This window comes from Drosophila miranda, chromosome 3, assembly GCF_003369915.1.
Source record: "Drosophila miranda strain MSH22 chromosome 3, D.miranda_PacBio2.1, whole genome shotgun sequence".
Taxonomy (NCBI): Eukaryota; Metazoa; Arthropoda; class Insecta; order Diptera; family Drosophilidae; genus Drosophila; species Drosophila miranda.
Window position 1 is genome coordinate 24,095,602 of NC_046676.1, and position 27,934 is coordinate 24,123,535.

General features: G+C 45.8%; 4 protein-coding genes across 13 annotated transcripts; 3 read left to right on the plus strand and 1 right to left on the minus strand.

Moving 5' to 3' along the window:
• Window position 1: 1 nt before the first annotated feature.
• Window positions 2-13,566, plus strand: LOC108159976 (protein spinster). Of its 5 annotated transcripts, none has more exons than XR_001775379.2 (9): window positions 2-921; window positions 6,288-6,645; window positions 7,096-7,422; window positions 7,534-7,795; window positions 11,614-11,712; window positions 11,788-11,982; window positions 12,040-12,181; window positions 12,293-12,441; window positions 12,648-13,566. XR_001775379.2 is itself a non-coding variant. In XM_017293663.2 (8 exons), exons 1-8 carry the CDS (start codon window positions 573-575, stop codon window positions 12,689-12,691), a joined length of 1,776 nt encoding a protein of 591 aa, XP_017149152.1. In that variant the 5' UTR covers window positions 3-572; the 3' UTR covers window positions 12,692-13,566. The 5 variants fall into 5 exon arrangements, 2 of the variants coding, with proteins under 2 accessions (XP_033246993.1, XP_017149152.1); XR_001775380.2 differs by lacking the exon at window positions 7,534-7,795 and adding an exon at window positions 7,989-8,250; XM_017293663.2 differs by lacking the exon at window positions 12,293-12,441 and having other exon boundaries at window positions 3-921.
• Window positions 13,567-16,841: 3,275 nt separating this feature from the next.
• Window positions 16,842-17,833, plus strand: LOC108160756 (uncharacterized zinc finger protein CG12744). 3 transcript variants are annotated; one of them, XM_017294955.2, is made up of 3 exons: window positions 16,842-17,032; window positions 17,089-17,533; window positions 17,588-17,833. In XM_017294955.2, exons 2-3 carry the CDS (start codon window positions 17,103-17,105, stop codon window positions 17,613-17,615), a joined length of 459 nt encoding a protein of 152 aa, XP_017150444.1. In that variant the 5' UTR covers window positions 16,842-17,032; window positions 17,089-17,102; the 3' UTR covers window positions 17,616-17,833. The 3 variants fall into 3 exon arrangements, with proteins under 3 accessions (XP_017150444.1, XP_033246550.1, XP_017150443.1); XM_033390659.1 differs by having other exon boundaries at window positions 17,094-17,533; XM_017294954.2 differs by having other exon boundaries at window positions 16,844-17,032; window positions 17,085-17,533.
• Window positions 17,834-18,157: 324 nt separating this feature from the next.
• LOC108159674 (MAGUK p55 subfamily member 7) lies at window positions 18,158-23,860 on the plus strand. 4 transcript variants are annotated; one of them, XM_017293161.2, is made up of 9 exons: window positions 18,158-18,580; window positions 20,135-20,241; window positions 20,308-20,585; window positions 20,647-20,778; window positions 21,195-21,224; window positions 21,595-21,762; window positions 21,820-22,141; window positions 22,301-22,597; window positions 22,654-23,860. In XM_017293161.2, exons 2-9 carry the CDS (start codon window positions 20,199-20,201, stop codon window positions 23,172-23,174), a joined length of 1,791 nt encoding a protein of 596 aa, XP_017148650.1. In that variant the 5' UTR covers window positions 18,158-18,580; window positions 20,135-20,198; the 3' UTR covers window positions 23,175-23,860. The 4 variants fall into 4 exon arrangements, with proteins under 4 accessions (XP_017148650.1, XP_017148652.1, XP_017148651.1 ...); XM_017293163.2 differs by having other exon boundaries at window positions 18,159-18,580; window positions 22,421-22,597; XM_017293162.2 differs by lacking the exon at window positions 21,195-21,224 and having other exon boundaries at window positions 18,159-18,580.
• A 52-nt stretch (window positions 23,861-23,912) lies between these two features.
• Window positions 23,913-27,451, minus strand: LOC108159675 (spermine oxidase). Its single transcript, XM_017293165.2, has 2 exons — window positions 27,271-27,451; window positions 23,913-25,763 (listed from the first exon to the last, which is right to left on the minus strand). Exon 2 carries the CDS (start codon window positions 25,746-25,748, stop codon window positions 24,222-24,224), a length of 1,527 nt encoding a protein of 508 aa, XP_017148654.1. The 5' UTR covers window positions 25,749-25,763; window positions 27,271-27,451; the 3' UTR covers window positions 23,913-24,221.
• Window positions 27,452-27,934: the final 483 nt, after the last annotated feature.

Genomic DNA, 27,934 nt, shown 5'->3' on the forward strand with positions numbered 1-27,934 from the left:
GTTTTTCTTGTTGTTATCGTCAGAGTCGCAATCAAAACTTTTCCAATTTCTTGCTTAAAATTCAAGTGCTCGGTCTGTTGTTATTCGTCAGAGTAGGCTATTTGTTTCGCAATCCAATTTCTTGCTTAAAATTTCATCGTGCTCACGTCGCGGATGAAAAAAAAAAGTGATAAATATAGATGAAGCACTGCAAATGCTTTTAGCACATAATCGGGCAAGAACACCGCATTCGATTAGACAAGTTAGCAAATAAGTGGCAAGTGCTGGCCAAGCCAATTGATTAAACGCCCTAATTGAACTAAAATATACCAGGCGCGAGTGACATAGAGAGATAGAGAAAGAGCGAGATCGAAGCATTGAAAAGCTGCCAAAGAAATCTTGCCACCAACACACATTTTTTGCATTCACTCTTTGCTCTCGGCCGCTTTCATCGCGTGTTGTTTGTGTGTGTGCGTGTGTATATATTTTGCCGCGTTGCCTTGCTGGCTCATTCGTGGTCTCCTGAATTTGTTTTTGTCGCTGGGAATCGCCCGAAAGCGCTGTTGGAAGAGTGTGCAACAAGAGGCACGTGAATGTCGCAAAAACACCAGAAGCAGTCCTACCAACCGCTCCCCACCGCCGCGGCCGCCATGGACAATCCGGCGATGACCCAGAGCAGTAGCAGTAGTGGCGGCAGTAATGAAAATGTCGCCAACATACCTCCGACTTACTCGTCACAACAGTTGATGCCCTCGGATTCCGACAGCATGGAAGAGGAGCGTCAGCTACGTCCCACTGGAACTGCAGCCAACCTCGGTGCCGGCCTTGGTTTACCGACCGTGCCCACGCGCCTCTCCGCGGTCGGCCGGTCGCAATGGTTTACCGTTTCCGTGCTTTGCTTTGTCAATCTCATCAACTATATGGACCGCTTCACGATTGCGGGTAAGTGCTCTCTTTCTTCTTGACAGCATTCTCAGAAAAGCCGTTACTCCCAAAAAGCGAGGGCTAGTGATTGTGACGTCAGTTGTTGTTATTTACTTAAAAGATAAGGAAAAAGTATTGTTGATGATAGAAAAACAGCCGTTCTTATATGAATATTATTGTGAAGTACAGGGTCGGGTCTGTCGAGAATTGCCAACAGAATCGTACGAGTTGTGTATGTGATAAACGCCTTTGGGGATGACTAATCAGCGTTTACATTTATTTTTGAATCATCCGATTCGAAAACACGGACATACATATGAGCACACTCATTTGGATACTTTTTTTATCGCTTGCTAATAATATAGCTATTTGCTTCCTCTCTTTGGGTACATTTCCACGGGAAATCAATCAAATCGGGGGTGCGATATCAGCACCTGACCATGGGGTGGGGGCACCAAAGGCTGAGCCTCAAGTGGCTCCCGCCCGCGTGACAATTGACAGAAATCGTATGTTATGGAAGTAAACTCCCCTCTCCTCAAATATCATCTAATTCCTGGGTAATTGTTTGTGCTCTTATGCGGGTCTTTCCAAGTTTTCAGCTTCATTTTGATACTAAAACAATAATTTGTGGGATTGAGTGCTTCCTTCGGCGTGCAAGACGAGAAATAATGATACCAGCCAAGTGTCAAATTGTCTAAATTCCTAGTAATTGACATGATTCGAATAGAATCTTTGTGTTAAAATGCGGGCCTCTAAACTTTCAAAAGAAACAATAGCAATGCCACCGTTTCGAATAGCTACAATTCTGAAGTAATCGTCTACATTGTTTCTTTGCGGCTCAATGCGGGTCAGCTTTGGTCTTGGATCGTTGTGTCATTTCAGTGGAATTTCTCCCAAGTTGGATTGAGGATCAAGTGCAATGGGGATTTTTAGTTATCAAGAAAACAAAGGAAGGAAATAAAACAGTAACTTTATTATTTATAGAGCTCTCTCGACGCCGATTGCCAGGTGCAACAGGTTACGTGTATGACGTGCCGTCGTCGGGGGCGGCCCCTAGAAATGGGACGGGTGGCTGGTTACACAAGTCGTATAGCTGTGCAACTGGTTAATTTCCGCACACAAATACCCATAGTTTGCATTTCACATTAACGATCTTGGAAAAGTCTCTGGTCTCTGAACCTGAACTTTGCCAATTGCGATATCAGCGAAAACTCTTAGCCAAGCCAAACGCACACCAAGGTCAACAGATAAATTATTTTTCACAATTTGCACTTCCAGGGAGATTAAATGTAAAGACAGTTGATTGATTGATATAGAATCGATCACAAATTGATTTTAAACTCATGTGTTGATATTTTAACCCCTTTGTAGTAAGCTTTTAATGGGTAATGAGTGGCCCAAATGCCTAATATATGTATATGTATGTACATACTCGGATATGTGGTGTATCGTATGACTTTTAATCAAGCAAAGTCGGTCCCGTCAGACAGGAAGCGGATTTTCACCGAATTCTTTACCGAAAGGGCGATAACATTTACATTTAAAGCTTCCAATGAGTCCATCATCCATCATTTGCACTCACTCGCACTCATTTTGGGGGGCCTCACTCATTCATTGACTCTCATTCTCTCTGCCGCACGAGCGCCCACTATCTTATTTGCTGACTTCCACGCAAATTCATATTTGCATACCCTTGAAAACAGGGTATTATAGCTTTGATCAGGTGCCTGTAACTACCAGTATTTTCCAGATTTCCGAAAGCTTTCCATCCCTTTCTCCAATTGGCAAGGGTATAAAATCGTTGGCCTTAGAGCCTGCTTTCCTGAATTTTTCATATTTTGCTTGTGCCTCTAATTAATTAGGAAAAATTTTGTATATTTAGAACAAAAACTAAAATAACGGCTATCACATCTCTTCTCTCCAGTCGTGTCTTATCAGTTTCAGTGGGGCGCAGCTGGTGGGGCCAGCGGCCATGGGACACGTGTCGGGAATTTGTTTAAACAATTTCGCATTGATTAGATTGGCAGTTTCGTGGGTTATTTATTTACTTTTTGGTTGGCCTTTTGTGTGAATTTCAACATTTTCCACATAGATAAATAAGCAACAATGCATTTACTGTTAGCTATATGCATATTTTTATATATATGTACATGTATATATACATATGATGTCTGTCAAGTTCAACGTGATGCATCTAATTAATATTTTAAGTACGTCTTGGCCTTTGCGAACGACCCCCGACTTTGCTATGGCCTGATATTATCTCTACTCTTTTCGGTCGAGGTATTCGCTAACTTTTGGCAAAAAGCCTTTAAGGTTCCTTTAAATGGTGGTTCTTGTTGACACCGAAGTGAACTTTGGATCAAAGATATTCTGCTGGTACAGGAATCGGTTATTTTGGTCGCCAGATATGTAGTCTAAATGAACGACACATATGTATCTCTACATAGATCTGTTGTGCCATGCCTCCTACGTAATTTTCTTGGCCACCTTCCAAGGCGCCAAATAGAACAATTGTCGTTGTCCAATTGATTGCAAACAGTTGGTTGGCTTATAGGATCTGCAATGTGATAAAGAGTATCTTTTGCAACCATATTGAGGTGTTTGTTTTTTCTCTTATTTCGATTTCATTATGCGCTTATTTTGCATTTCGTTCAAAGTCGCTGAGTTTGTTTTTATGTCCACTTGAAATGTTTTCTCAACAAAGTGTTTAGGGTACACACCGAAAAACTTTCCATTTTGTTGCCTTCATGGTTGGAGAAAGAAATAAACAAAATGAGATGAAACCTTGACACACCGAAGTGACGTATACCCTTGGATGTACGTATGTATGTACATATATGAATATTAACAGAAATATTAGACAGCGGAATGCATATGCATGGATTTGGTTAGGAAAATACCATTGGCTGTACAGAACCTTTCCCAATTCGTATTTAGGCACACCCGTTCCATAATACTTTTGTGCATTGGGTCTTGCATTATGCAGAGTTTGTTGCAGTTTTTGTAGTTGTTGGATTTTGCACTATTTTGCAGCGTCACTGATTCTATTGTGGCCTTTTTCGGTTCAACGAACTGCAGAGTCAGGGCGGTGGCAGTCGGCGACTTGCAAAATAGACATTTGCCTCGAAATTGAATTAACCAGAAACCCGGAGTCACAATACGAATAACCATAATACAATCTAGTTAATCGGTCAGTCGCCTGTTGGGGTAGGGAAGGGAATGTCTATGTGAATGCGGTAAACAGGGAAATGTAGGGACGTTTTCTAAGTTTTGTTTGTAAGCTTTCACAATTGATTTCCATTTGTGTTTATTTCCACCTGCCCCAAAAATGAAAGTTTTTCTCTGCAGCGAAAGTGTCTGTCGCGCTGCTCCGCCTTTCAGGTGCAAGAGCACTCCAAATATCAACCCAAGTGTCTTTTAAATATCCCGGATTGGTTAATCATTGTCCGATTTTAAAGCTTACGCGGCAGATATCGCGTGATATTCAAGGCCAACGTCACCAGACACACACAGAGAGCGCAGAGAAGAGGATGAGCGACGCGACGAGCGGGACAATCACTTTCAGTCCAACAGCTTTTTCATTCATGGTAATGAGGTGGCTTCCACCCCTTCACCTCTCTCTCTCTCTCTCTCTCTCTCTCTCTCTCTCTCCGATAACATTTAATGACTAGACGTAGTAGTAGCAACAGTCTCCGACCTCCCCCCTTTTGGCCAGGTCCCCTGTCTACAGTACGTTTCGGCAGTGTAAGAATATGATACTGTATCAATTATTCAAACCGATTTGGCTATCAAAGAGAGCCATTGGCTTTTTGTTATGCGACGTACTGTCTTGTGCTAAATAAAAGAGAGCAAACAAGAGTGCCGCAGAGGCCGAGAGGTTGAGAGAGTCAAACTGGTTCTTAAATGGCCAGAACCGGCAACGAAGAAAAACACGTACAGACGTAGGCAGAGGAGACTTGACTTCTGAGTTTACTGCTGCTGCAGTGCCCCCAAGGCAGCGCCCCGTCTGACGGCCCCAGCTGGCAAAGAATGCCATAAACACTCGGCATTCCTTATGCGGGAACCCGATTACACCTCGTGTATGGGAGGGAAAGACCCCACTTTACCACACCACACACTACTATTTTTCTATCGCGCTTTCCGTCTGTCCCCACAACCCCCTCTGCCATTCCACTCCCATCGCATATCGCAATGCATTGCACACACACACAAGCACACACTGTTTATCGCGTGGCGTCCTCCAACCATTACGTCACTGGGCAAACAAAAGCTCTGATTGGTCGAAAAACATCGTACGATAAATTTCTCAAAGCGAAACGAGCAAAAAGAGACCCAGAAAATGAAATAATTAAAAAGCAAACGCTGATTCACGTCCCTCTTCGTGCCACGTTCGCCTAAGCATTCGGCTCCGCTCGGCTAAAGTTCGTTGGGGGTTCGTTCGGCCCACAACTTGTTGAGCTTTTGCTCGTCTCCCGCTGTTGTTTGTGTTGTCTCTGTGCGGTGCAATTACCGGCTTTTGATCTCTCTCTCTCTCTTCTGTCTTTGCTCTCTCGATTGTCACTTTATTTTTGGGTGCTCGAGCACTTTTTTTGTAGACCATTTGACCGCGTACATTGGCCCCGTACGCTGACGGGGGGCTTAAAAGCCATGCTTGAGCTGCAAGTAGAATGTAGGAAATAGCGTTAGATGCTCAAACAGTTATTGGCGGAGGTCGTTTTGGCCATTAATGCGGCTTGCACATCCGTTTGATAATGAATCTTTAAACGATGCGACGAAACGTGCCGCCCGGTTGTCTTTGCATGAAACGGAAATAAACGGCTATTTGTAGGCGAAGGTGATTCATAATATTAAAATTCATCTTTGGGCTCGTCTTGACACGGATTGAGATACTCTCGTATATGTGTACATACATACTTATGTATTTATTTCGAAAGCGGGGAAGCCCATATCAAGATGCATCTGATAGCAGTGCGATATTCCTAATAGATCGAGCGATTTGCATTATTTACTAACAAGTCTTGGTATACCCATTTTTAGCCACTCATAGTGATTGATTTTGCCACTTTCTGCTGCTTTTAGTTTGGTTGTTTTAACATTTTAACGAGTCACGGTGAAGAGGAGTGACTGTGGGACTGTGTGACTGTGGCGTGCTAATTGAGGAAGGCACCACCGGCACCTCTCACCACTCCCATCGAATCCCATGGGGCTTACGTAAAGCACTCGAATATAGCATATTAACAATTTATTTATTTGGACAATTAGCGTCTACTGGTGTTTGAAATAGGTAGTACACACCATAAAATATCATACATACAATATTTATGTATACATCACGCGCTCCCAAGTTGTATCAATATTAAAATTCTTTTAATTCCTTGCAGGGGTTCTGAAGGATGTGCAAAACGACTTTCAAATTGGCAACGATAGTGCGGGACTCCTGCAGACGGTCTTTGTCATATCGTACATGGTCTGTGCGCCAGTCTTTGGCTATCTGGGGGATCGGTACTCCCGGCCGTGGATCATGTCCGTGGGCGTGGCCCTATGGTGCACCACCACGCTGTTGGGCTCGTACATGGAGAGCTTCGGCTGGTTCATCACGTTCCGGGCTCTGGTAGGGATCGGCGAGGCCTCTTACAGCACGATAGCGCCTACGATAATATCGGACCTCTTCGTGGACCACATGCGCTCCAAGATGCTGGCGATGTTTTACTTTGCCATTCCTGTCGGCTCCGGTATGGGGTAAGTTCTATGACCCACAGCGGCGGCAGTAACGGTGCTGGAGAGTAAACAGGGGTCTTATCAGTGGATCGTCTGGGTGTTGCGTCTTCGACTTTGTCACTCCTCGAGAATCCGTTATCAGCTGCTGACAACAGCAGATCGGGTGCAAAGTTTGTCTTGGGGCTCGACTCAAGGGGATGCTCTAATCAGCGTAGCGTGAGAAAAGTCACGTGACTTCACCCGGATCACCTTCAATTAAAAGTGGAACTGGAAACTGGAATTGAAATTGATTTATTTTTGGAACGAAGAGATGGCTTGGCCTTAATTCAATTAAAGTGGGGTCAATTGGGAGGGGGGCCTGTTGCGTTGATTGAAATTTATGCGCCGCGCCAATTGGCAGCCAATGCAATGGCGGACCAAGAGTCAACTAATCGCAATCAACTCTAATATGTTCTCTTCTAACCCTTCCAGATATATTGTCGGCTCGAAGACGGCTCACCTGGCCAACAACTGGCGCTGGGCGCTGCGCGTGACCCCCATCCTGGGCGTGGCTGCAGTCCTGTTGATTATGCTGATCAAGGATCCGGAGCGCGGCCAAAGCGAGGGCTCCCACAGCATGGAGGCCACCTCCTACAAAAAGGACATCAAGGAGCTGCTCAAGAACCGCTCGTTCATGCTCTCCACGGCCGGATTCACGTGCGTGGCCTTTGTGGCCGGAGCACTGTCCTGGTGGGGACCCTCCTTCATCTACCTAGGCATGAAGATGCAGCCGGGCAACGAGAACATCGTTCAGGACGAGTAAGTGTACAATCCTCCCCCTGCTTCCCTGCTTCCCTGCCCCCAATGTCCCCGAAATTCCCCAATCGAGCTCGGCGCCTTATACCTTTACCTCTGGTTCTATCATCGAAGCATCTCGTACAAGTTCGGAATAGTGGCGATGGTGGCGGGCCTAATCGGAGTCCCGATGGGCTCCGTGCTCGCCCAGCGACTGCGCAGTCGCATGGAGAACTGTGACCCGTACATCTGTGCCGGAGGACTACTGGTATCCGCGCCCATGGTGTTTGCTGCTCTGGTGGTGTCGCGGACGAGCGGATCGCTGTGCTTCTTCTTCGTGTTTCTGGCCCAGGTGGCCCTCAACCTGTGCTGGTCCATTGTGGCCGACATTCTGCTGGTAAGCTGGCCGAAAATCGTTTCTTAACAGAAGCAACAGCAGCAAAAGCAGCCACAACAACGAAAGCCGATTACTAATGCGCTCATCCCCAACCCCCAAGCTCGCAGAACAGTTTATACTCTCCGCCTAAACTTTCTTTCAAAAACTAACCTGTTCTATCCCTCCAATTCCAAAATTTTCCCCCCAATCCCAGCGTTGCATTCAATTTCGGAGTGATCACAATGGTGGCGGGCCTGTTGGGCGTGCCGCTGGGCTCGTTCTTGTCACAGTATCTGGTGAAGCGATACCAATCGGCGGATCCGGTGATCTGCGCCTTTGGCCTGCTGCTCAGCGCCCCGCTACTGTTCGGCGCTTGCCTGATGGTGTCGTCCCACGAGCTGGGCACCTATTTGCTAATATTTTTCGGACAGTTAGCTTTAAATTTGAATTGGGCGGTTGTGGCGGACATCTTGCTGGTAAGCCGAAAGGGAGAGACACCTACCTCCTCCAAAAATTTCTCCAGTCTTGCTTTTGTAATCTTGCACTCACTTTTTGTTTAAATATCAGTATCGTAACTGTAATTACAACACGTACAACACGTAATCTTAATATTAACTTTTTACTGTTATAATGAGAACACTATCACACCCACCCACCCACACACACACACACACACATACACACAGCATGCTTACACTCACATTCTAACCAATATACATTTTTGTGTTCTCCTCCGCATCCTGTCTTACCGGTGGTGGTCGTTGTCCCTGTCAGAGAGAGCCTAAAAGGAGTCTTAACTCTAGGGAGTGGTACTGAATTAATAACCCCTTAAATGGTGCACATTTCAAAAACCTTGAATTTATTATAATATTCTAGTCTTTTACTTTAAACTTATATTTCCCTTAAAGATGTGGCTCTTTTGCAACTATCTTAAAGCTGATAAATGCACTGTCCCTTTTTTTCCCTTGTACCCCCCAGAGAGAGAGTTGACATTTCTTCTTATTACCTTTCTTCTTCTTTCTTTTTTTTTTTGCAAATGTAAAGCTCATCTTTATTCTTTTATATTCTGCTCCTTGGCATTTTCCACCCCTCTACGCCAGCTGATGGTTGTCTGGGGGTGAAAGAGAGTGTGACTGCCACCCCCAGACACTTGCAACTTGGAATAAATTTCATCACACTCAACCCCCCAATGGGTAATGGGATGGCAACCTTATTACAGTCCCTCATGGTACACAACCCACAAGTGCAAGCCAACGCGTCATACCCGGCATACCCCCCATAACCCCCATACCCCAATGAAGATAAAATGTCGAAATTTTCGTATTTATATTGTACGCTTCTGTCTGGCAGTTTTTGGGGTTATCTGCACTGGCGAGTCACGTTTGCTGGCTGCCAACTGATAAGCGAGAGATAGTCGCACTCCAGTCACACATATAGATACGCACTAGTAGATACTCTGTCAATCAGATATTGGTTGGTTCTTGATTACTTTGATTTCGGTACGATTCGATAAAGAACCTTTAACGAAAGTTGATAAGCAGAATTCATGATCGATTCGATAGTAGATTTATGATTTAGTTAACTACGTATATGGTATACCTAATTCAAGAACGTATTCCATTTATGTATGACCTTATGTTTGATACTTGACCCAATTCGACCCTGAAGGGGTATTTCCATTTCAGATAATGATATAATCCGTATCTTGTAAGATTAAACTTCTTATCTGTGCTCTACTTCAGAACTCGAGTCATACAATTTCCACCACTTAAACTTAGCTAAGAGCCATAGGCATCTATAAGATTCCTACTTGGGAGCTTCGTCTGCCTTGTGAATGGTCAGGGAGAGCTGTTTAAACAGCTGATGTGCGCAACCTATGCGCCAAGATAGTGGATACTACTCGTAGTATGTAAATATATATTCGTACTGTGTCCAAAGCCACTTGAGTACTCGCAGACGTAATACTTTCAAGTGGTATGTATGTATGTTATGTGGCCTGTTCTAAATTTGGCAGTACGTCAGACCATACTATACATATGTATGTATGTGTATATACTATACGTACACCCCTCTCAATGCATTATACTATTTTATTTTATTTGGTTCCGAGTCTCTTTTTCACCACGCACTTGATTTGAGTGTATGCTTCTCGCTTTTTTGTTGCCTTTTTGGCATTGCAAAATGATTCCGTTCCGTGACAAAAATAAGCAATCGAAAATGATTATCCAACCCAAAAGAGACCCAATGGTGGCGCTATTTTAATTGGTTCAGATAAGGAGCTTTGATTAGAAACCGGGTTTATCTAGGGTTTTCACTGGAATGGGAATGGAATGACCTACACCAAAGTTAGATCTTTCGAGAATGTCTGCAGAAATCATAGGTTTGCTTTGCATAATTTCAGCTTCCTCTTTAGCACACATCTAAAAAAAACACACACACGCACACCTCCCAACACACACACTCTATTGTAATTATAACAGTAAAAACTTAATTTTGCTTGAAAGAAACTCGAAAGTTAATCAATCAAAATTGGTAGATCAACAAAACAATGCCACAATCAAACAATTCAAGGACTTTCCACCCAGTAGTTGATGTCCGTATATCCTTCAATGCCGATCGGCATAATATAGAGAGCCATAACGGTAAATTCTACATGTCGAAAGTACCGCTAGCAGCGCCAGAACTGTTCCCAGGGGCACGCTCGCCAGTGTTCCCAAATGCCGCCATTGTTGACACGAACCTGCACGCGAATTGGGGCGGGAGCCCGTTCCTTATCCCCCGCATTGCCAAGTGGCTCCATCTGTGGCGAGCTTTTGGCAGCATCGCAGCTTGTTTGATTGTGGCTGCTTCTTGCACACACGTACACGTACACGTACTCTAGAACTCACGCACACCTACGCACCCTAATCGATTTGATTAAACATTTTTGGTTGTGGTCTTGGCTTAAAAAATTCCATTGCATTGTTTTGTTTTGATGTTGTTGTTGGTAAAACCGCTGTTGGCTTAAATTAAACATTGATCAATCAAAATTAAACTAATATATAGTGACATATCCATAATTCCCCACATCCCATACACATTATGTTTATGTACAATTCATCCACCCCATCCACACAAGTAACAGGACCCCACTCAAGAATCAATAACTGTTTCTTCCCATACTCCAAGCTAGGGCCCCCCATAATATAAACAATGGACCACATTGTTTCATCAACATTAGAATCACGCCACTCTAGAGAAATCGATTCTTTAGAATCACGCCACTCATGAGGACCAATCAATGCTAGACATAAAACCAAGAAGTATCACATTCCTAGCTCCGTCATGTAATGCAACACCGATCGCCAGCAATGGATGCCTTTCATCAAAGCCGACGCATCCCCAAATATCGATCCAGGCACGTACGCCACCGACACGAAGATGCAGCCGAGCAAAGCAACGCCCGAAGCCAGAGTCGGGAGTTCCAAGAGAAGGGCTCATGGAAACTCACTGATGAAAGGCATCCACTGCTGGCGATCGGTGTTGCATTACATGACGGAGCTAGGAATGTGATACTTCTTGGTTTTATGTCTAGCATTGATTGGTCCTCATGAGTGGCGTGATTCTAAAGAATCGATTTCTCTAGAGTGGCGTGATTCTAATGTTGATGAAACAATTTGGTCCATTGTTTATATTATGGGGGGCCCTAGCTTGGAGTATGGGAAGAAACAGTTATTGATTCTTGAGTGGGGTCCTGTTACTTGTGTGGATGGGGTGGATGAATTGCACATAAACATAATGTGTATGGGATGTGGGGAATTATGGATATGTCACTATATATATTTTCCCTCGTGATGCAGTATGTAGTGGTGCCTACGCGTCGTTCCACAGCGGAGGCCTTCCAAATACTCATCTCCCACGCCCTGGGTGATGCCGGCAGTCCCTATCTTGTGGGAGCGGTAAGTTTTATGATCTCTTAGCTGTGGAAACCCATTACTTATACCTATGTATATGCTTATTTGTACCCTTTTCAGATGTCGGAGGTCATCATGAAGCATCTGCGCAAGCATCCCGACGCTTCGGGCTTGACAAATGAACTGCAAAGCATGTCCCAGGTGCTGGAGGCGCAACTCGTCAATGCCACGGAAGTGGCCACGATAGTGGCCTCGGAGGCTATCCATTCGTTACAAACTAATCTAACAAAGTCAGTTGACAAGCTGGCAGAACAAGTGGGTTTTGGAAGTTCTTTCTATACTGGACTATCTTAACTTTTGCTATTCCCGCAGTTTACGGAACTCGAGCAGTTTGAGGGACTTCAGTACGCGCTGTTCTCTACCAGCTTCGTGGAGGTGCTGGGCGGCATCTTCTTCCTGTTCACCGCCTGCTTCATACTCAAGGACAAATACAAGGCCGCGCAAAGTGTAGCTGGTAAGGATCACCCATGAGTCCGATGCTCTAGCACATGTGTCCTCTATCTATCTCGTTGGCAATCTTCTGTCAATTTCGGATCTTTTGTTTTGATTCTGTTGGTTTCGGCAGGCGATAAGGGACTAGCAGTGGCAGCGAAAGACGTCGAGTCTGTCAATTCGGACTGTCTCGTCCTGTACACTGACATTGCCCTGCGGGAACGCGCGTGATAATGTAAGGCGCCCTCGAAATAAACCTATTTTGGCTTCAGATCCCATAAGGTGGGTTCCTCTAAATTCTCGTTTCGTTATACGTTCTGTTCTGCGTGCCTTTCATCGTTCAGCGTTGCGTTCTACTAATTCGACATGACCGCAAGGCCTGCCCTAACATCCAAATTGTCCTCAGTCCTCAGACATGGCTTTTCATATGTGTTCCTTCGCTTAATGGGATATATCTAATGAATTGTATTTCTTTCTCGATTTTACAGATGCTCAGGATCAGCACCAGCAGCGGGGCAACCAGATTGCCTAATACCAGCCTATCCTGGAAGTTATGCTGCGCACTCAGAGCACTGATGGCATTTTGGGTGAACTCATACTGACTGAAAATCATCTTTAATTTAATCTCCACACACACACGCACACCACGGATTGGTTTCATTTGGAATTTGGATAATGTGTAGCCCTACGTAGGATACATGCTCAATTTCCTATCAGAAGGGAAAGGACAGATAGCCACGACATCCATACATACCTAAACAGTTCAGTTATGTAGATATATACATACATACACTCTCAATCATCCACTCCCAAACTCGCGAGTCATATACTTCTTATTGGTTCATTTTACCTGTAAACGATAATTTACGTAGTCGTAGATAGACCTAGTTCTGGTATTTTAGTCTAAAGAAAAATTAAAATGGAAAAAAAATACAAAATAAAACAAGCAAACACTTCATGCGATTTCGAGGATGTTCTCCATTAGGCGGCCACTGCTCTCCTCTCCAATCAAGACCGAAACTGTTGTAAATAGGTCAAGAACCCTATCCTATTAAGTGGCAGAAGCACCGAACCGCACGGATTATCTCAGGCAACGTATGGAACGCATGGAGTGTCGATTGTTGCGATATTTATATACAATAAGCTACACATTTAGAGTATAATATATGAATACATTTGATTTGTAAATATGGATACGCATTGGGCCATTGTATAAGTGCATAGTCTCTATAGATAATCAAGCTAATCGTAATTCTGTAATTTTATTTTAACTATAACTTTAATCGTAATCTTAACTCTAGATAGATTTGTGTAACAAATTGAATGAAATATCTGCACCCTCAACTATTACTGAATATTACAAGCTAACTATTTAAACAAATGGAAAAAATCCTTTTAGCTACAGAATTAATCTTCTGGGATCATATATGTTTTTGATGTTAACTCTTAGTCCAATGTTAGCCACTTCAAAACTGAAATAGAAAGCGACAAAAAGACTGCAAATAATCAAAATCGATATTCGTCTTAGGAATAACCCAAAGATAGGGCAAACAAATATGTGACAAATATGATTTGACAATTGAGGACTACTGGGGCAATAAAGAATTTTCAAAAAAATAATACCCAATGTACTTATTTCGTTTGACATTTTCGAACGGAGGGAGTTGGTAACAACCCAGCCCGGCTGATAATCGGACTAGTCTGCGTCGGACCATATGTATATGTTACATGTGAAATATACACATATATGTATTTTATATTCATTGATAAGAAATACTTATATGCGAATCAGGGATCTGTTCAATGCGGAACCAAGCCCTGAATACTGTCGACTAAGCGAATCTATGACATCCACATCGGCCCCAACTTTAACAGAAACGAGCACTCGACTGATTAAAGCAGAGCCAGGTGTCGACAGCGAATCTCCGGAAGAGTTAGCAGCGAAGGCAGCCGCCGACTATTGTCCGCCCGTCAAGTGGGCCGCCATGTGCCTTCCGTTTGGGAATGGTTACTTTATTCCCATGGATCCCAACAAAACTTATCCACTTCTTCAGGATGGATGGTCGTCTCGTTATGTGCTTATAGTCTTTTCTGTAGCACCCGAACTGATTTTGTTTTTGTTTTTTTTTTTTTAGTGAATTTAACCAATGGATCAGCGAAGAAGATATGAAGAAATATAAACGAAACAACTCCTGCAATATATACAAAGGAGGAGAGCTTTCATAGATATAGCACTACTTTTAATTGTTATAAACTTTAATGGGGACATCAGCGTACATACTTGTTTGCGTCGCTTGCACTCGTAACTCTCGGCATTTCGGAATGTTTTCGACCCATATGTACTCGTACATATAAGAACTGGGGCACGATACCCAATTCAATAACGAACTTAAATCCTTCCCATACAATTTCGTCAATTTATAGCTTAAAAGAGAAGTGCGAGGGACACTTAAATGCGAGAATCTGGCGGCAGTGGATGATTGGACGGGAAAGGAATTCTCGAGTACAAACAATCTTGACCATAGGAAATGCGACCAAAACATTCTTCTCCACTTTAAACCATTAAAGATTCTAACTTTTGAGTATCAGGCACCAGACGGCTTATGTTACAAGCCCAAGACAAGGACCATTGTAAGATGAGTAACGCCCATAAATTTCAATTGTTATATGCAGCAAGGTTCTTTGAAGCCACCCCGCTCGCACAAATTAGAGAGCGCCCAAATCTAACGAGGGGGAACGTTGTGAGTTGCTGCGGACACCGCAACTCTACGGTTATACCCGATACTAAGTCAGTATGGCTCTCCTCCGGCAGACGCCGCTAATATTAAACGACACGACAAAGAGTGCGTGCGAGAGAGACAGAAAATCAGTCTGAGCGTGACGTCGGGCGCTGCGTAGCCACTGCAAATTGATTTGTTCCTATTGGCTATAAAAATGATCTGATCTGATCCAGATTCAGCAATCTGATAGATATGGTCATTATCTATGATTCTGCGTTTTTGGTTTTCTCGTATCTTTAAAATTGTGGATGCCACAGATTTTCGTCCTTTGTGGGGGCGGAAGTGGGCGGGGCTAAGTTTTGAAATATTTTTGTAGCAGTGACATATCACAGAAGTCTGGATCCAAAACATCGTTGCTCTAGCTCTATATGGCCATACCTTCTGTGTCCATGCCTCCTTCAGTCAAAGGGAATGGCAGCAGAAACACGAGGAGTTGCACCCATCCGCTGTCCAGCGCACCCAACTTCTTGCGTACATGCTGTCGTATTATACATCATACAGCATCCACCCTATTTAGAACCCCCATTAGAATTAAAATTAAGTCAATTACACGCTTGGGCATCCATTAATGCATCATTTCCGATATGGCCAATGGGAGTGCTGCAGAAACACATATGTATGTAGGCCTGTCGCCAACAAAAGGATTAATGCATGAAATTCTTCCATCCGCGGCCCAGCGGCTGACGGGCCATCAGCTTCAGATTAGTTTTCGAGGTTTCAAGACGTGCAACGTTCGATCATCCTATCGAACACTTCTACGATATTCCCAGATAGTAGTGAATCAAAATAATTAATAATAAAACGAGAGCACCATTAATATTAATTACATATTCCAAGTGCAAGTGAAACACGCATTCGAATCCATTTGTGAGACGGAGGGGTAAAACGGAGCCCAGAGACATAGACATACCAAAAGGTGCAAAAAGGTTGTTTTCCAAGCGGCATTTAATCTATTGTAATTTATTTATAAAGAGCTTTCAAAGAGCCATTACACGACTTACATATGTATGTATGTACATACATATGTAAGTGAACGGCAATTATTTAAGCTAACACCACTATGCACTAGTAACTATATATACATATGTATGTACATACATACATATATCCTACGGTACGACGACTCTCTTTTTATCCATCCAGACACGAACGTGCTTGCTCTCCTTCAAAATTTGGTTGCTCTATAGCTCTTATAGTCTTCAAAAACTAGACGACAACGGACGGCTAACGGGCGGCCAGACGGACAGACAAACATACATATCGACTCGGCTACTGATGCTGATCAAGAACATACATACATATGTATGTACATACATGCACACATCCATACAAGGTTAGGTTAAGGCGGTAGCCGGGAGGGGGGGGGGATAAGAGCCTCCCGCCCCCAAGCTCACTTGGACCTATAAAAGGTCCGTTGTGTTGCCATCCATACAATATGTATGCACTTTATGTGTTCGGATACTGTTTGCGGTACCAGGGGGGTCATTTCCACACCCCCGCATTGCTCCTTGGAATAGGGAAGATCTAACCCAAAAAATCATAAATATTATGTTAATTACATATGTATGTATGTATGTACATATGTATGTATGAGTGGAAAATTTTAATTACATACATAATTATATATGTACATACATACATATGTATACATACATATTCATGCAGATTTTTGTTTGTAGATTTATCACACCAAATGAGAAGCAAGGAGCAGCAAGCCCGTTTTATTATTTTCCTCATTCCTCTTTCTCTCGTAAGAACTGCGCGCACTTAAAATGCACACATCCATATGTACATATGTACATATGGATGTATGTATGTAGACATGGTTTTGTGTATTGCCATCGCGTTCATATTTCGCTCTCTCTCTGTCTTCCTTTTCCTCTGTCTCTGATCGCTTGCGCAGTTTTGTTTTGTTCATTCACTCGTCGACGGCAGAAGGGGGAAGTTGAAAACGAAGGAGCTCAGCGCCGTTAGACGACGAGATAAAGCGTGGAATAAGCAAATCAAAACGGAAAGAAGCGCCGAAAACGCAACCTCAACAAACAAACAACTGTACATTTCGCGAAGCGTCTAGAGGAACTTTGTGTCAGCAAGTAAGTGGACATGTGGACTTTGGTTTATTTCAAGATGCTTATGGTCAAAAAGTCAGTTTAACTGCAGAAAATGGACAAAGCATCATCACAGACGGAGGCGGACTTGTCTGGCCTCCACTTGGGATGCCTGCTGTGCGAGAAATGTTTTGTCGGCATAGATGCGCTCCAGGAGCATCACCTGTCCCACTTTCCGTCGGTCAGCCCAGAGCCGATCCCCAAGAGCCACACCTGTGACCTGTGTGGGCGCGCGCTGCACTCGCTGCAGGAGCTAAGGAAACACTACAAGGAATACCACGAGGCCCTTGTTAGCACGGAATCGCGTACGGGCGAGTTTTTCGAGTGCGATCGTTGCGCCAAATACTTCGTTCTAAGAGACTACCTCAACCTCCACTTGAAGCTAAAGCATTCCGAGTGGGAGATCAAGAAACCAAATGATTCAGATCATGTCCTACAGAATCCCCAAAATCAAAATTATCCACCGTACTCCGCTTATATGAACGGGTAAGTTCAGTGATGGATCTTTCTTCGCCCACTAACCCGACGTTTCGTATCTAGGACTCTGCGCACCGACTATTACGTGTAGGAGCGCCTACTTCTCAAGATTGTTATTATGGAATATTATTTGATTTAAAAACCTCTGTTATTGCTTATAAACAGGGTCATATCGGCACTGAATGCTAAATTACTGGATTGACGATAGATGCGATAGTGCGCAGAAAGCGTGCCTGCATTTCTTATAAAATATAAAAAAATGTTGTACGAACAGTATAATAATAAAGACAATATATGTACATACATACATATGAACTATGTATATTGTATGTATATAGCAAACATCTGAATTAAATTCGTTCATTTCAAAAATCATCAGCAGTCCCATGGCACATGCTCCTGTTGAGCATCGTTGTTGATACGAAGTTAGATAAGAAGTTGCAGAAGAGCAGCTCTCCCGGGGTAAACGTTTGTTCCTTTTCAAATAAAATTTACAGCAGACACCCTGTATCGGCATATGTTATGTTCTCATTTCACTTTTCGCTGACATGCGCATTTTTAACCCCCAGCCGATGTCCCGGCCGATGTCTCCACCGCTGGTGGTGAGCCCACAGAGCGGCCATCTCCGTCGATTTTTGTTATCGCTTGCTGCAGCTCTTTCTTAAAATTTTCTCGTTGGCGTTCCGTTCCTCGTAGTCTTCGTTTTGGCCTCGCTGCGTCGACCTGCTGGCCCCCGGGCCCTGTCGTCTGTTCACTTTGCAACCAGCAAAAAATAAAGGTTATCGTTGAAACTACATATTCCCAGCAATTGGCCATAGCGAAGTGGAGCTGCCTAAAAATAGCTAATCACAGACAGACATTGAACAGTCCCGTCCCAGTGAATCGTCGTGCCTCACATGTTGTCGGTGTATGTGTGTGCGTTTGCCTGCGAGTGAAGTGGAAATCTGTTTAAAAATAAAACAACGCCGAGACGGAAAAACAGTGCCAAGTGACATCCATCAGCATCAACAGCATAACAAAGCCCCCAACTGCCTCTCCAGTGGACGCAATCGTCAGGTGAGAAGGGGCAGAGATTTAGTTAATCTTCAGGAGTCCTGGGGAGGTTGTTTCCAACTGCAAATACTCTCACGCTTCCGAGAGAGTCACAACTCTCTCTCGGACCTCTCTCGTTTGCTCTCTCGCTCTCCAGCTCTCCCGTTTTTTTCCCGCCACGTTCAGTGTGACCAGACTGTCTGTCGGCTTTCCAGCCTTTAAACATATTTTGTTCGAGTGTATTTGCAATTACTTCAAGTTTTCAATCAACGGCAGGGTGGTGGAGCTTCCAGGGGTTAGTGTACCTGTCTTATCTTACGCTCAGAATGACTGCTATTGTTGGAGTGCACTTTAGCCTTTTGAGGGTATGTCTTCCAGACCACTTGGCATGATTCCGCCAGGCCTGCCTGTAATTAGTGTAATTGCAGCATGGCTTAGCCGAACTTCCTTGGCAGTAGCTGCAACAGTACACCCCCACACTGCAACGCCTCGATGCACAAAGTGAAATGCAGTCTGTATCCTTGAAACCTGCTGCTGCAATACGAACTGGCCCACGCGCTCACATGGTTACATTTCGTCGTTGCATGGACGGGAAACTGTTGCCATGCTGCTGCAGCTACTGCGTACGCACGATATGTAGTTCAAGGTCATCTGGTGGCCAAGCATCGGCCTCCAAGCAACCCAAAAGCCCAGAGTTTGAGTGTAAGATCACGCTCATTAGCGGCAATTGCCTGGGGAAAACCCAGGAAGGGAACCCTTCTGCAAGTTTAAGGACATACGGATCATGCGAATGTCGGGCCATCAACTTGAGACGCATTTTCTGGCGTGGCACTAATTTGCTCCCCCTCCTCCACTGCCTCTTTCGTGTGAGAATAACTGTAAACGTGGCACTAATGACCGGCTGGCATGCCACGGAAAAGCTACGTGGCCAGGCGACCCCATTACATGGGCAACGTGTTAGTGAACTCTGCCCACGGACCTGGCACTTCGCCAAGACACCTCCAGCTCCAGCAACAGGAAGCGCAGTCATTGAACACTTAATGGAATGCAGTTGGAACGGAAATAGGCGCCAACATTCTGGGCCACTGGGCCTCTCTTCCTACCCGCAGATGAAAGTGACCATACATTTTCCGCTTGCATCAATCTCCTGGGCAAAAGCCAAGAGGGGGCAACCTACTTAGCCCTGCTTAATACCATCTAATTGCATTTTGCAGTTTGGGGGCAGCCAATAGAAAGAGAAAGAGAGAGAGCTCCGCTTAGACAGAGTGTCGTCAGTTGGTCGCCATCGCCCCACCATCCTTGCCACCAACCAAGTTCAATGGAGCGCAAATTGTTGTTATGGCAACGAATAAGTATAGCAGCCCATTCGGCTGGCAACAATCTCCAGTGTCTGGCGGCGTTCCCTGCGGCGGACGAATGACGTAAAAGAAGTCGTTGTGGGGGCGGCGCTATCCTTGGGGCTGGAATAATCATACAGCCTTCTCCCACCCCCACCCTGTTGACATGTTTATGCGCAAATTTTCAAAGTTTCCTTCGTTCCGTTAAAGCCAGCTATTGATTTTGTTAACTCAATTACAGTAACAGCGCCGCGCCGAAAGGATAGCCAAGGATAGTGGTAGTGCTTCGTAGGCCGTTGAGTAGCATGCTAGCTGCAGTTATGGCATCGGACATCAATTGGGATCCAGGTGAGTGGCTTGCCAAGGATTTCAGCCGAAGGGCTGACTCAAACGTTCTCCTTTGTGGGCTTTCAGCTTTGTCTAAATTGTTTACCACGCTCAAGGAGTCAGAGAACCTCTCCAATGACCAGGAGATTGATTTTCTGAAAGCCCTGCTCGAATCCAAGGAGCTGAATGCTCTGGTCAATGTGCACACAAAGGTGGCCAAAGTGGGCCGGGATGATCGCCTGGCCCCAGTGCTCTCCACCTCTGCCCAGGTGCTGTACGAGGTGCTGGAGCAACTATCGCAGCGCTGCCATCTGAGCGATGACTGCAAGGAGGCCTTCCACCTGCTGCAGGATGCCCATGTGCAGGTGAGTGTCTTTCAAACGGAGAGATCAGGATATGTATTGCTGACCCTTCCACTCGCTCTAGCATTTACTGTTTGCACACGATGCCATCGCCCAAAAGGACTTTTATCCGCATCTGCCCGAGGCGCCCTTCGAGATGGACGAGGACGAGGAGACCATTAAGATCGTGCAGTTGGTGAAGAGCAACGAGCCCCTGGTAAGTGCCTCTGCCTACATCTCTAGCGCTCTCTCTCTCTCTCTCATTCCGTCGCTCCATCTCAATCTGCATCTACTTTCGGCTACACTGTCCACCGATTGATCATTTTTCCAGGTCCTGTCGCTCATTGTGATCGTGACAGTGCTCTGTGTTGTCTCTCATTCCCTACCATCCCCCCACCCCTGCCTCTGTCGACTATTCAGCCAACTGCTCCCCCTCTATGCGCCTCCATTCATGCATTCGTCGTATCATCGTATCCGTCCCATCCGCCGCATCTATTTCAATTCTTCTCCAAGCTAATCAATTTTGTAAATTTTGCTTTCGACCAAAATCGAATACGATCGAATCGATATCTCATTAAAAAAACAAACAACTAAAAAACATTTGCTAAACAAAAATTAAATTAAAAAACACAGACAGGAGCACAGAGTGCGGAGCCAATTGTTGTAAGTAAAGTAAACGAATGTCCATAGCTGTAAAAAGTTCCACCATAAACTACAACAAAAGAAATCCCGTTCCAAGCACCACTAAAAGATGGATACGATATGTGTATTCCCACAACGACATAGCAAACTGTACAAAACACACACATGCATACACACCGATGTACTCTGTACTCGTGCGACTACAAGTTGTTGGTTGTGTGCCGCCCCATTTGGTTGTTGTCGCACGTCCATCAGCCACAGCACACGAACACTCCCACATACACATAATACACACATCGGAAACAGCACTCTCTCTCTCTCTCACTCACACACACGCACATGAGCCGACTTTTGATTGGCGGAATATTGAAATGCGTTTGGCTACTTTTAGGGGGCCACCATTAAGACGGACGAGGAGACCGGCAAAATAATCATAGCTCGAATCATGCACGGCGGCGCTGCCGATCGCTCTGGTCTGATACACGTCGGCGACGAGGTCATCGAGGTCAACAGCATTAATGTGGAGGGCAAGACACCCGGCGATGTGCTCACCATACTGGTTAGTGCCCAGCGATCCCATCGACCTGACTCCCACTACATTCTCTCTGTTTGCTAGCAAAACTCGGAGGGCACCATCACCTTTAAGCTGGTGCCCGCTGACGCCAAAGGCGCCCAGCGCGAGTCCAAGGTGCGGGTGAGGGCCCATTTCGACTACAATCCCGATGTGGATCCGTACATACCGTGCAAGGAGGCGGGCCTGGCCTTCCAGCGCGGCGATGTCCTCCATATTGTGGCCCAGGATGATGCCTACTGGTGGCAGGCACGCAGGGAGCACGAGCGCTCCGCCCGCGCTGGCCTCATCCCGAGTCGCGCCCTGCAGGAGCGTCGCATCATCCACGAGCGTACGCAGCGGGATGGCAATGATCTGGACTCCAAGCGTAAGCATCCATCATACCAGCTGGTTCATGAATCTGTCCCTGACTCCCCCATGCCCAAGCCCAGACTGAAATTGATATACTTTCATGTCGCCTCTTAATCCGATCATCCGCAATCTGACTAAAAATTGGTCGCCTCCCCTAACATCAACCATCAATCAGCCGGTTCATGCGCATCACTCTGCAACACCACCCCACCCGGCTCCCCCCGACTGCACACGAGCAGCAGCAGCTCGTCGTGCCGCCAGCCCAAGACTAAAAAGATCATGTACGACTTGACAGAGAACGACGACTTTGATCGCGAGCAGATCGCAACCTACGAGGAGGTGGCCAAGCTCTATCCCCGGCCTGGCATCTTCAGGCCAGTGGTGCTCATCGGTGCCCCTGGTGTGGGTCGGAATGAGCTGCGCCGCCGTTTGATAGCCCGTGATCCCGAGAAGTTCCGTAGCCCAGTACCATGTAAGTCGATTTGTGTCCCCATATTCATGACTTTACAAAGAGTTTCTTTCTTACAGACACCACGCGACCCATGCGCACGGGCGAGGTGGCTGGACGTGAGTACATCTTTGTCGCGCGCGAAAAAATGGATGCGGATATTGAGGCCGGCAAGTTTGTGGAACACGGCGAATACAAGGGCCATCTGTACGGCACCTCGGCGGAGAGCGTTAAGTCGATCGTGAATGCTGGCTGCGTCTGTGTGCTGAGTCCCCATTACCAGGCTATCAAGACGCTGCGCACGGCCCAGCTGAAACCGTTCCTCATACACATTAAGCCGCCAGAGCTTGATGAGCTCAAATCTACGCGCACCGAGGCGCGGGCCAAGTCCACGTTCGATGAGGCGAACGCCAGGAGCTTCACGGACGAGGAGTTCGACGATATGGTAAAGTCGGCCGAACGCATCGACTTCCTTTACGGCCACTTCTTTGACGTGGAGATCGTCAACGGCGAACTGATCAACGCCTTCGAACAGCTGGTCCACAACGTGCAGCGGCTGGAGAATGAGCCGCTCTGGGCACCCTCAATCTGGGTGCAGTAGAAAGCCAAGAAAACCAATCCGTAGCTGCCCATCTATAGGTGCATTTCATGCAATTTGTTAAACCAAACACCAAAATTTTTTTTGCCATACGAATTTAGCGATGTGCTAAGATAGAAGAAATGTAGTTGAATAGTTGAGGAACGAATAGGAACTATAGAGAGACACTATGACACCCGTAGGCGGTCCTGCTGCTGGGCTGGTACACTCCCGTCCAGCTTTAGTCCTTTCACGACAAGTACCTTTTTGCGTAACAGTGAAAACAATGAAATGAAAACAATAAACAATTGAAAGAACTTAGAAACCAGCATCTATAGAACGGATTAACAATTACACTTACCATTACAATTACAATTAAATTATGTGAAATTGTTGTACAAAATTGATTATTTGTGTTCAAATCGAATAACTTAAAAAATTAATGTATTTATTACACGTTGTTAAAATCAAAAGAGTTAATCCCTACGACACATACCCCTATAACTGTAACTTTACCTCTAACGCTAACTGTATTGTATCTCAATTGTATATACACTCTCACTATCTGGGGCATATTGGATACAGTATGGATCTACGTTCTATATGTGACATTTCTCTCATTTCTAAACTGATTTCATCTAACGAGGAGCTATTGTGCGGCGATTCATTGTTAAAAACAAGTGAGAAATTAATAAAAACCTATTTTAAAAGGAAGTTTCATTATTCCCAAGGGGGAACATTTCAATTTAGATCAAATAAAAGAAGACTTAAACACAGCTTTATTGGGCAGCACATTTTGTATACATAATACATATCGACACTAAACTCACATATTAATGTATATAGTACCTACGATGTATAATCCTTCGTCTAAGTATAGCCTATGTGGTACATTGTATATCTTATCCATATCAAAGTCTATGCAGGATGTTTCATCAGTTTTCTTGATTGATTGCTAATTGCAGATTGTAATACGAAGACAAAGACTAACTCCCATCTTTCATTGCACTGAAATCATTGTCAGGTATCGCAGTTCGCCCTCTCTCTTTCTCTCTACCTCTCACTGTATAGCTAGAGCTGCGACTTGGTCCCGGACCAAGAAGCACTCTGTCCGTAAAAGTCTGCCAACCGCTTGGCCTCACGCCACCCGGCCTCGACCGCACCATGCACCGTGGAGTAGTAGTGCTCGCTGGAAGCCTCGCCCGCAAACTGGACAATGGGCTTGTCGCAACGACTCTGTTGCAGCTCCTCCGACGGCTCGCGCTCCCGCTCCGGGGTGGTGGACACCACAGTGAGTGGGTGGGCGAGCTCGCGGGCTCCTGTGCCCAGGTTCTCTGTTTCCATGGAACGGTAGGAGTACGAGCCACGGAAGTTCTCGTTTGTGTGCCAGGCAGAGGTGCGGAAGCTGCTTGGCTCGGGGATGTTCCAGTGCAGGAAGCGGCGGAAGAGATACATGCAACCAGCCAGAATCTCATCCTCAGGCAAGGTCTCCATGTGCCTGCCGTTGACATTGGTTATCCAGCCGGCCAGGATGCGGGGCTGATAGCTCACTCGATAGAAGCCAAAGACGTCCTCCAGCCATGCCCGTGAAGTCCCCCGAATGTCGTCCAAGTCCTCGTCCCGCCAGAGCAGCGTGAAGCCTGTCCAGTCGTCAGGCCAAAAGGCCACCGGAAATTCCACAAAGATCTTGTTGACGGTGCCAAAGGCCAGTCCTTCGATAGCCCGCTGCTTTTCCACTGGGAGCTTTGGCTCGAACAGACGCCAGTGCTGCTCCTTGAGCACGCCCAGGGAGACGGTTACCACCACATGATCGGCGATGCAGTTCTCTCCGTTGCTCAGCTCCAACTCCACGCGTCCATCGTTGCGGTTCCAGTTGATCTTCAATGCGCGGGTACCCAGGAGCAGGCGCTGTTCCAGGACCCCCAACTCGGACTTGAGCTCGCGGGCGCGCATCAGTAGTTTCAGCAGCTCCACGTAGCCCTTATCCTTCCAGTTGAGGAGGATGTCGCCCTCACACTCCCAGTAGTCCAGATATCCACGTCCTGACACCTGGTCCAGCGTGTCGGAGGCCTCCACGGAGTTCTCGAACTTCTGATAGTTGTCAAAGAACTCTCTGGCCACCACCGCATCGATGTCGGCGTTCTCCGGCCGGCGCAGGGTCTCATAAAACTTGTTGGTCAGGTAGCTGCCGAGGGATCCGCTGCAGTGGCGCAGCTCCAGCTGCCGCGAGACCAGTGAATCCCCCACGATCGCCTTGAGCCGGCTGGCCACGTTCTCTGGTACCACCTCCCGATTGGAGCGCACACACTGATAGTTCTCGTAGACAGGGCCGGTGGACTCCAGCAGTTCCTCCTCCTGTCTCCTGGTCAACTCGTACACAATGTTATCCCTCTCACCGTGACACCACTGGGCGCCCAGATCGATCACATTGTCCCCAAAGGGGATGGTGTGTATGCGTCCTCCCACACGCTCCTCGGCCTCCACAACGAGCACGTTCTGGAAACCGTACTCCAGCAGCTTGGTGGCACACGCAATCCCCGAGGCTCCGGCTCCAATTACAACGATCTTGCGATCGAGATTCCGCTGCGACTGGCTCATTCTGGGCAACTAAATCTGGGAATGAATGCACAAAAGCAAATCAAGGGTGAGGTACATACATATGTACATAAGAATACTCGAGCCAATTGATGGAAAATGTGCAAATGCACACTTTATTCACATATTTGAGTGGGAGGGGAGGCATGGGTGGGGTGTCAATTCCAACAGCAACCGAGACACCGTTAGTTGATTTTCTTCGGAAATTGTTTTCATTTGAATAGCTGTTGCAGTGCAATTCCAGGCACTTGAGAGCTTTATCAATTCAACTTCTACAATCATACAATCAAACGAGGGGGAACGTTGTGAGTTGCTGCGGACACCGCAACTCTACAGTTATACCCCATACTTAGTCAGTATGGCTCTCCTCCGGCAGACGCCGCTAATATTAAACGACACGACAAAGAGTGCGTGCGAGAGAGACAGAAAATCAGTCTGAGCGTGACGTCGGGCGCTGCGTAGCCACTGCAAATTGATTTGTTCCTATTGGCTATAAAAATGATCTGAAGTGGGCGGGGCGAAGTTTTGAAATATTTTTGTAGCAGTGACATATCACAGAAGTCTGGATCCAAAACATCGTTGCTCTAGCTCTTATAGTCTTTGAGCACTAGGCGCTGAAGGGGACGGACAGACTGACAGGGCTCAATCGACTCGGCTATTGATGCTGATCAAGCATATATATACTTTATGGGGTCGGAAACGATTCCTTCTGGACGTTACACACATCCACTTTTACCACAAATCTAATATACCCCAATACTCATTTTGAGTATCGGGTATAAAAAAGACTAGCTCTGAGGGACCGAAGCTGACAATACCCTTACACACCGTACAGGGAAATCTTATAGACATGACAGTTCATGGGATTCAGTACATATACGTGTGTAGAACTGGTCTTTTCTGGTTAAAGCCTGAGTACCCTTTGATAGGGTATATACGCTTCCTTTCTGTTTCGATTATGAATTTGTAGTGCGCCCGCACGGCAAACGTAACGGCATTTCAGCCCTTGATAAGAGTCTTGAAAAAGCTCCCCAGCAACAAACAAAAAAGCCATTTCAGCCACAAGTAGGAGGTGGGGGGATGGGGATAGTCGTGTACATACGTACGAATGTTTGGTCTTTGGCTGCATGAATTTATTAATAGTCGCCACATTGTGAGTGTGGGGGGTGGGGCGGGCCGGGGCGCCGTGACCAGTGAGCATAGCATAGGAGCCTAGAGGAACCAGTGGCCCAACCGGACCAGCGGGTTTTACCGAGGCGGCATTCCTCTGGATCTAAAATGAATGCTCAGTGAAAGAGGGAGCGCCGCAACTTCCTGGTCGCGAACAGAGAGTGTGTGAGAGAGAGCGAAGCATTGATTTTATATTTGGCAAAAATTTTCAAGGTTTTCTTCGGCAGGCGGCAGCAACAAACAAAAATACACCAAAAAGCCACCACTTGACACCCCACAAAACATGTGTGCGGAAATATTTGACTAAGTATTTGGGTGTCTATCCAATCAAATCACGCTCCCATCGAGCACTCACCGAAAACTTGTGACTTGTATTTCAAAACTGCCGAATATATTCACAATCAAACATTTTGACTGCACTCTGGAGGATTTTGTGGGTCCAGGTCCTATGCCGAAAACTGGAAATCGAGAAAAATTCTGACTGAAGCGGCTGCTGCGTCTGCCGCGGCGGGTACACAAACAAAACTGAATGCCGAAAAGCAATGAGCATATGGAAACGTGCTTCTTTGGCCATGCTTATGCTGTGCTGCCCAGTGGCGCTGTGGTGTTCTGAGTGGGGGCCGCTGTCGTATTGGTTGCCCCGTCAAATTGTTGCCCACGTCTCTGGGCGCTCTGCGCAGACTTTAAGCTTGCGAAGAGCTTTGAGTGAAAGCTGTGCCGGTACAGCTGACTGCCCGAGGGAATGAGGGAGGGTGGTGTTGTGAGTTCTCTTCGTTGGGTGGGAGATTAGGAAAGAAGGAAAATGTGGTATGATGGATGACATGACCCCTTGACCAGACCAGCATGGATGCAATGTGCACTTGGCGCCATTAGAAAGTGTTTTGGGTTTGGTTTTGAATGATTCACATATATATATATATATATTTACTCAACTGCATACAAGTTTAGTTAAATTAGTGGAATTGGCTAAAACTCTTCATTAAATAACTCACTTGATATATGCGCTCGTGTTTGTGTTT

What these genes read in the sequence shown, in the direction of transcription:
- LOC108159976 (XM_017293663.2), top strand. Translation starts at nt 573, where the DNA reads ATGTCGCAAAAACACCAGAAGCAGTCCTACCAACCGCTCCCCACCGCC. An exon ending in TTGTGGCCGACATTCTGCTG is followed by an intron (nt 7,796 to 11,613) that starts GTAAGCTGGCCG and finishes CTCGTGATGCAG; the next exon opens with TATGTAGTGGTGCCTACGCG. An exon ending in GGCCGCGCAAAGTGTAGCTG is followed by an intron (nt 12,182 to 12,647) that starts GTAAGGATCACC and finishes TCGATTTTACAG; the next exon opens with ATGCTCAGGATCAGCACCAG.
- LOC108159674 (XM_017293161.2), top strand. Translation starts at nt 20,199, where the DNA reads ATGCTAGCTGCAGTTATGGCATCGGACATCAATTGGGATCCAG. An exon ending in TGCAGGATGCCCATGTGCAG is followed by an intron (nt 20,586 to 20,646) that starts GTGAGTGTCTTT and finishes CACTCGCTCTAG; the next exon opens with CATTTACTGTTTGCACACGA. An exon ending in TGAAGAGCAACGAGCCCCTG is followed by an intron (nt 20,779 to 21,194) that starts GTAAGTGCCTCT and finishes TAAAAAACACAG; the next exon opens with ACAGGAGCACAGAGTGCGGA.
- LOC108159675 (XM_017293165.2), bottom strand. Translation starts at nt 25,748, where the DNA reads ATGAGCCAGTCGCAGCGGAATCTCGATCGCAAGATCGTTGTAATTGGA.
- LOC108160756 (XM_017294955.2), top strand. Translation starts at nt 17,103, where the DNA reads ATGGACAAAGCATCATCACAGACGGAGGCGGACTTGTCTGGCCTCCAC. An exon ending in TACTCCGCTTATATGAACGG is followed by an intron (nt 17,534 to 17,587) that starts GTAAGTTCAGTG and finishes TTTCGTATCTAG; the next exon opens with GACTCTGCGCACCGACTATT.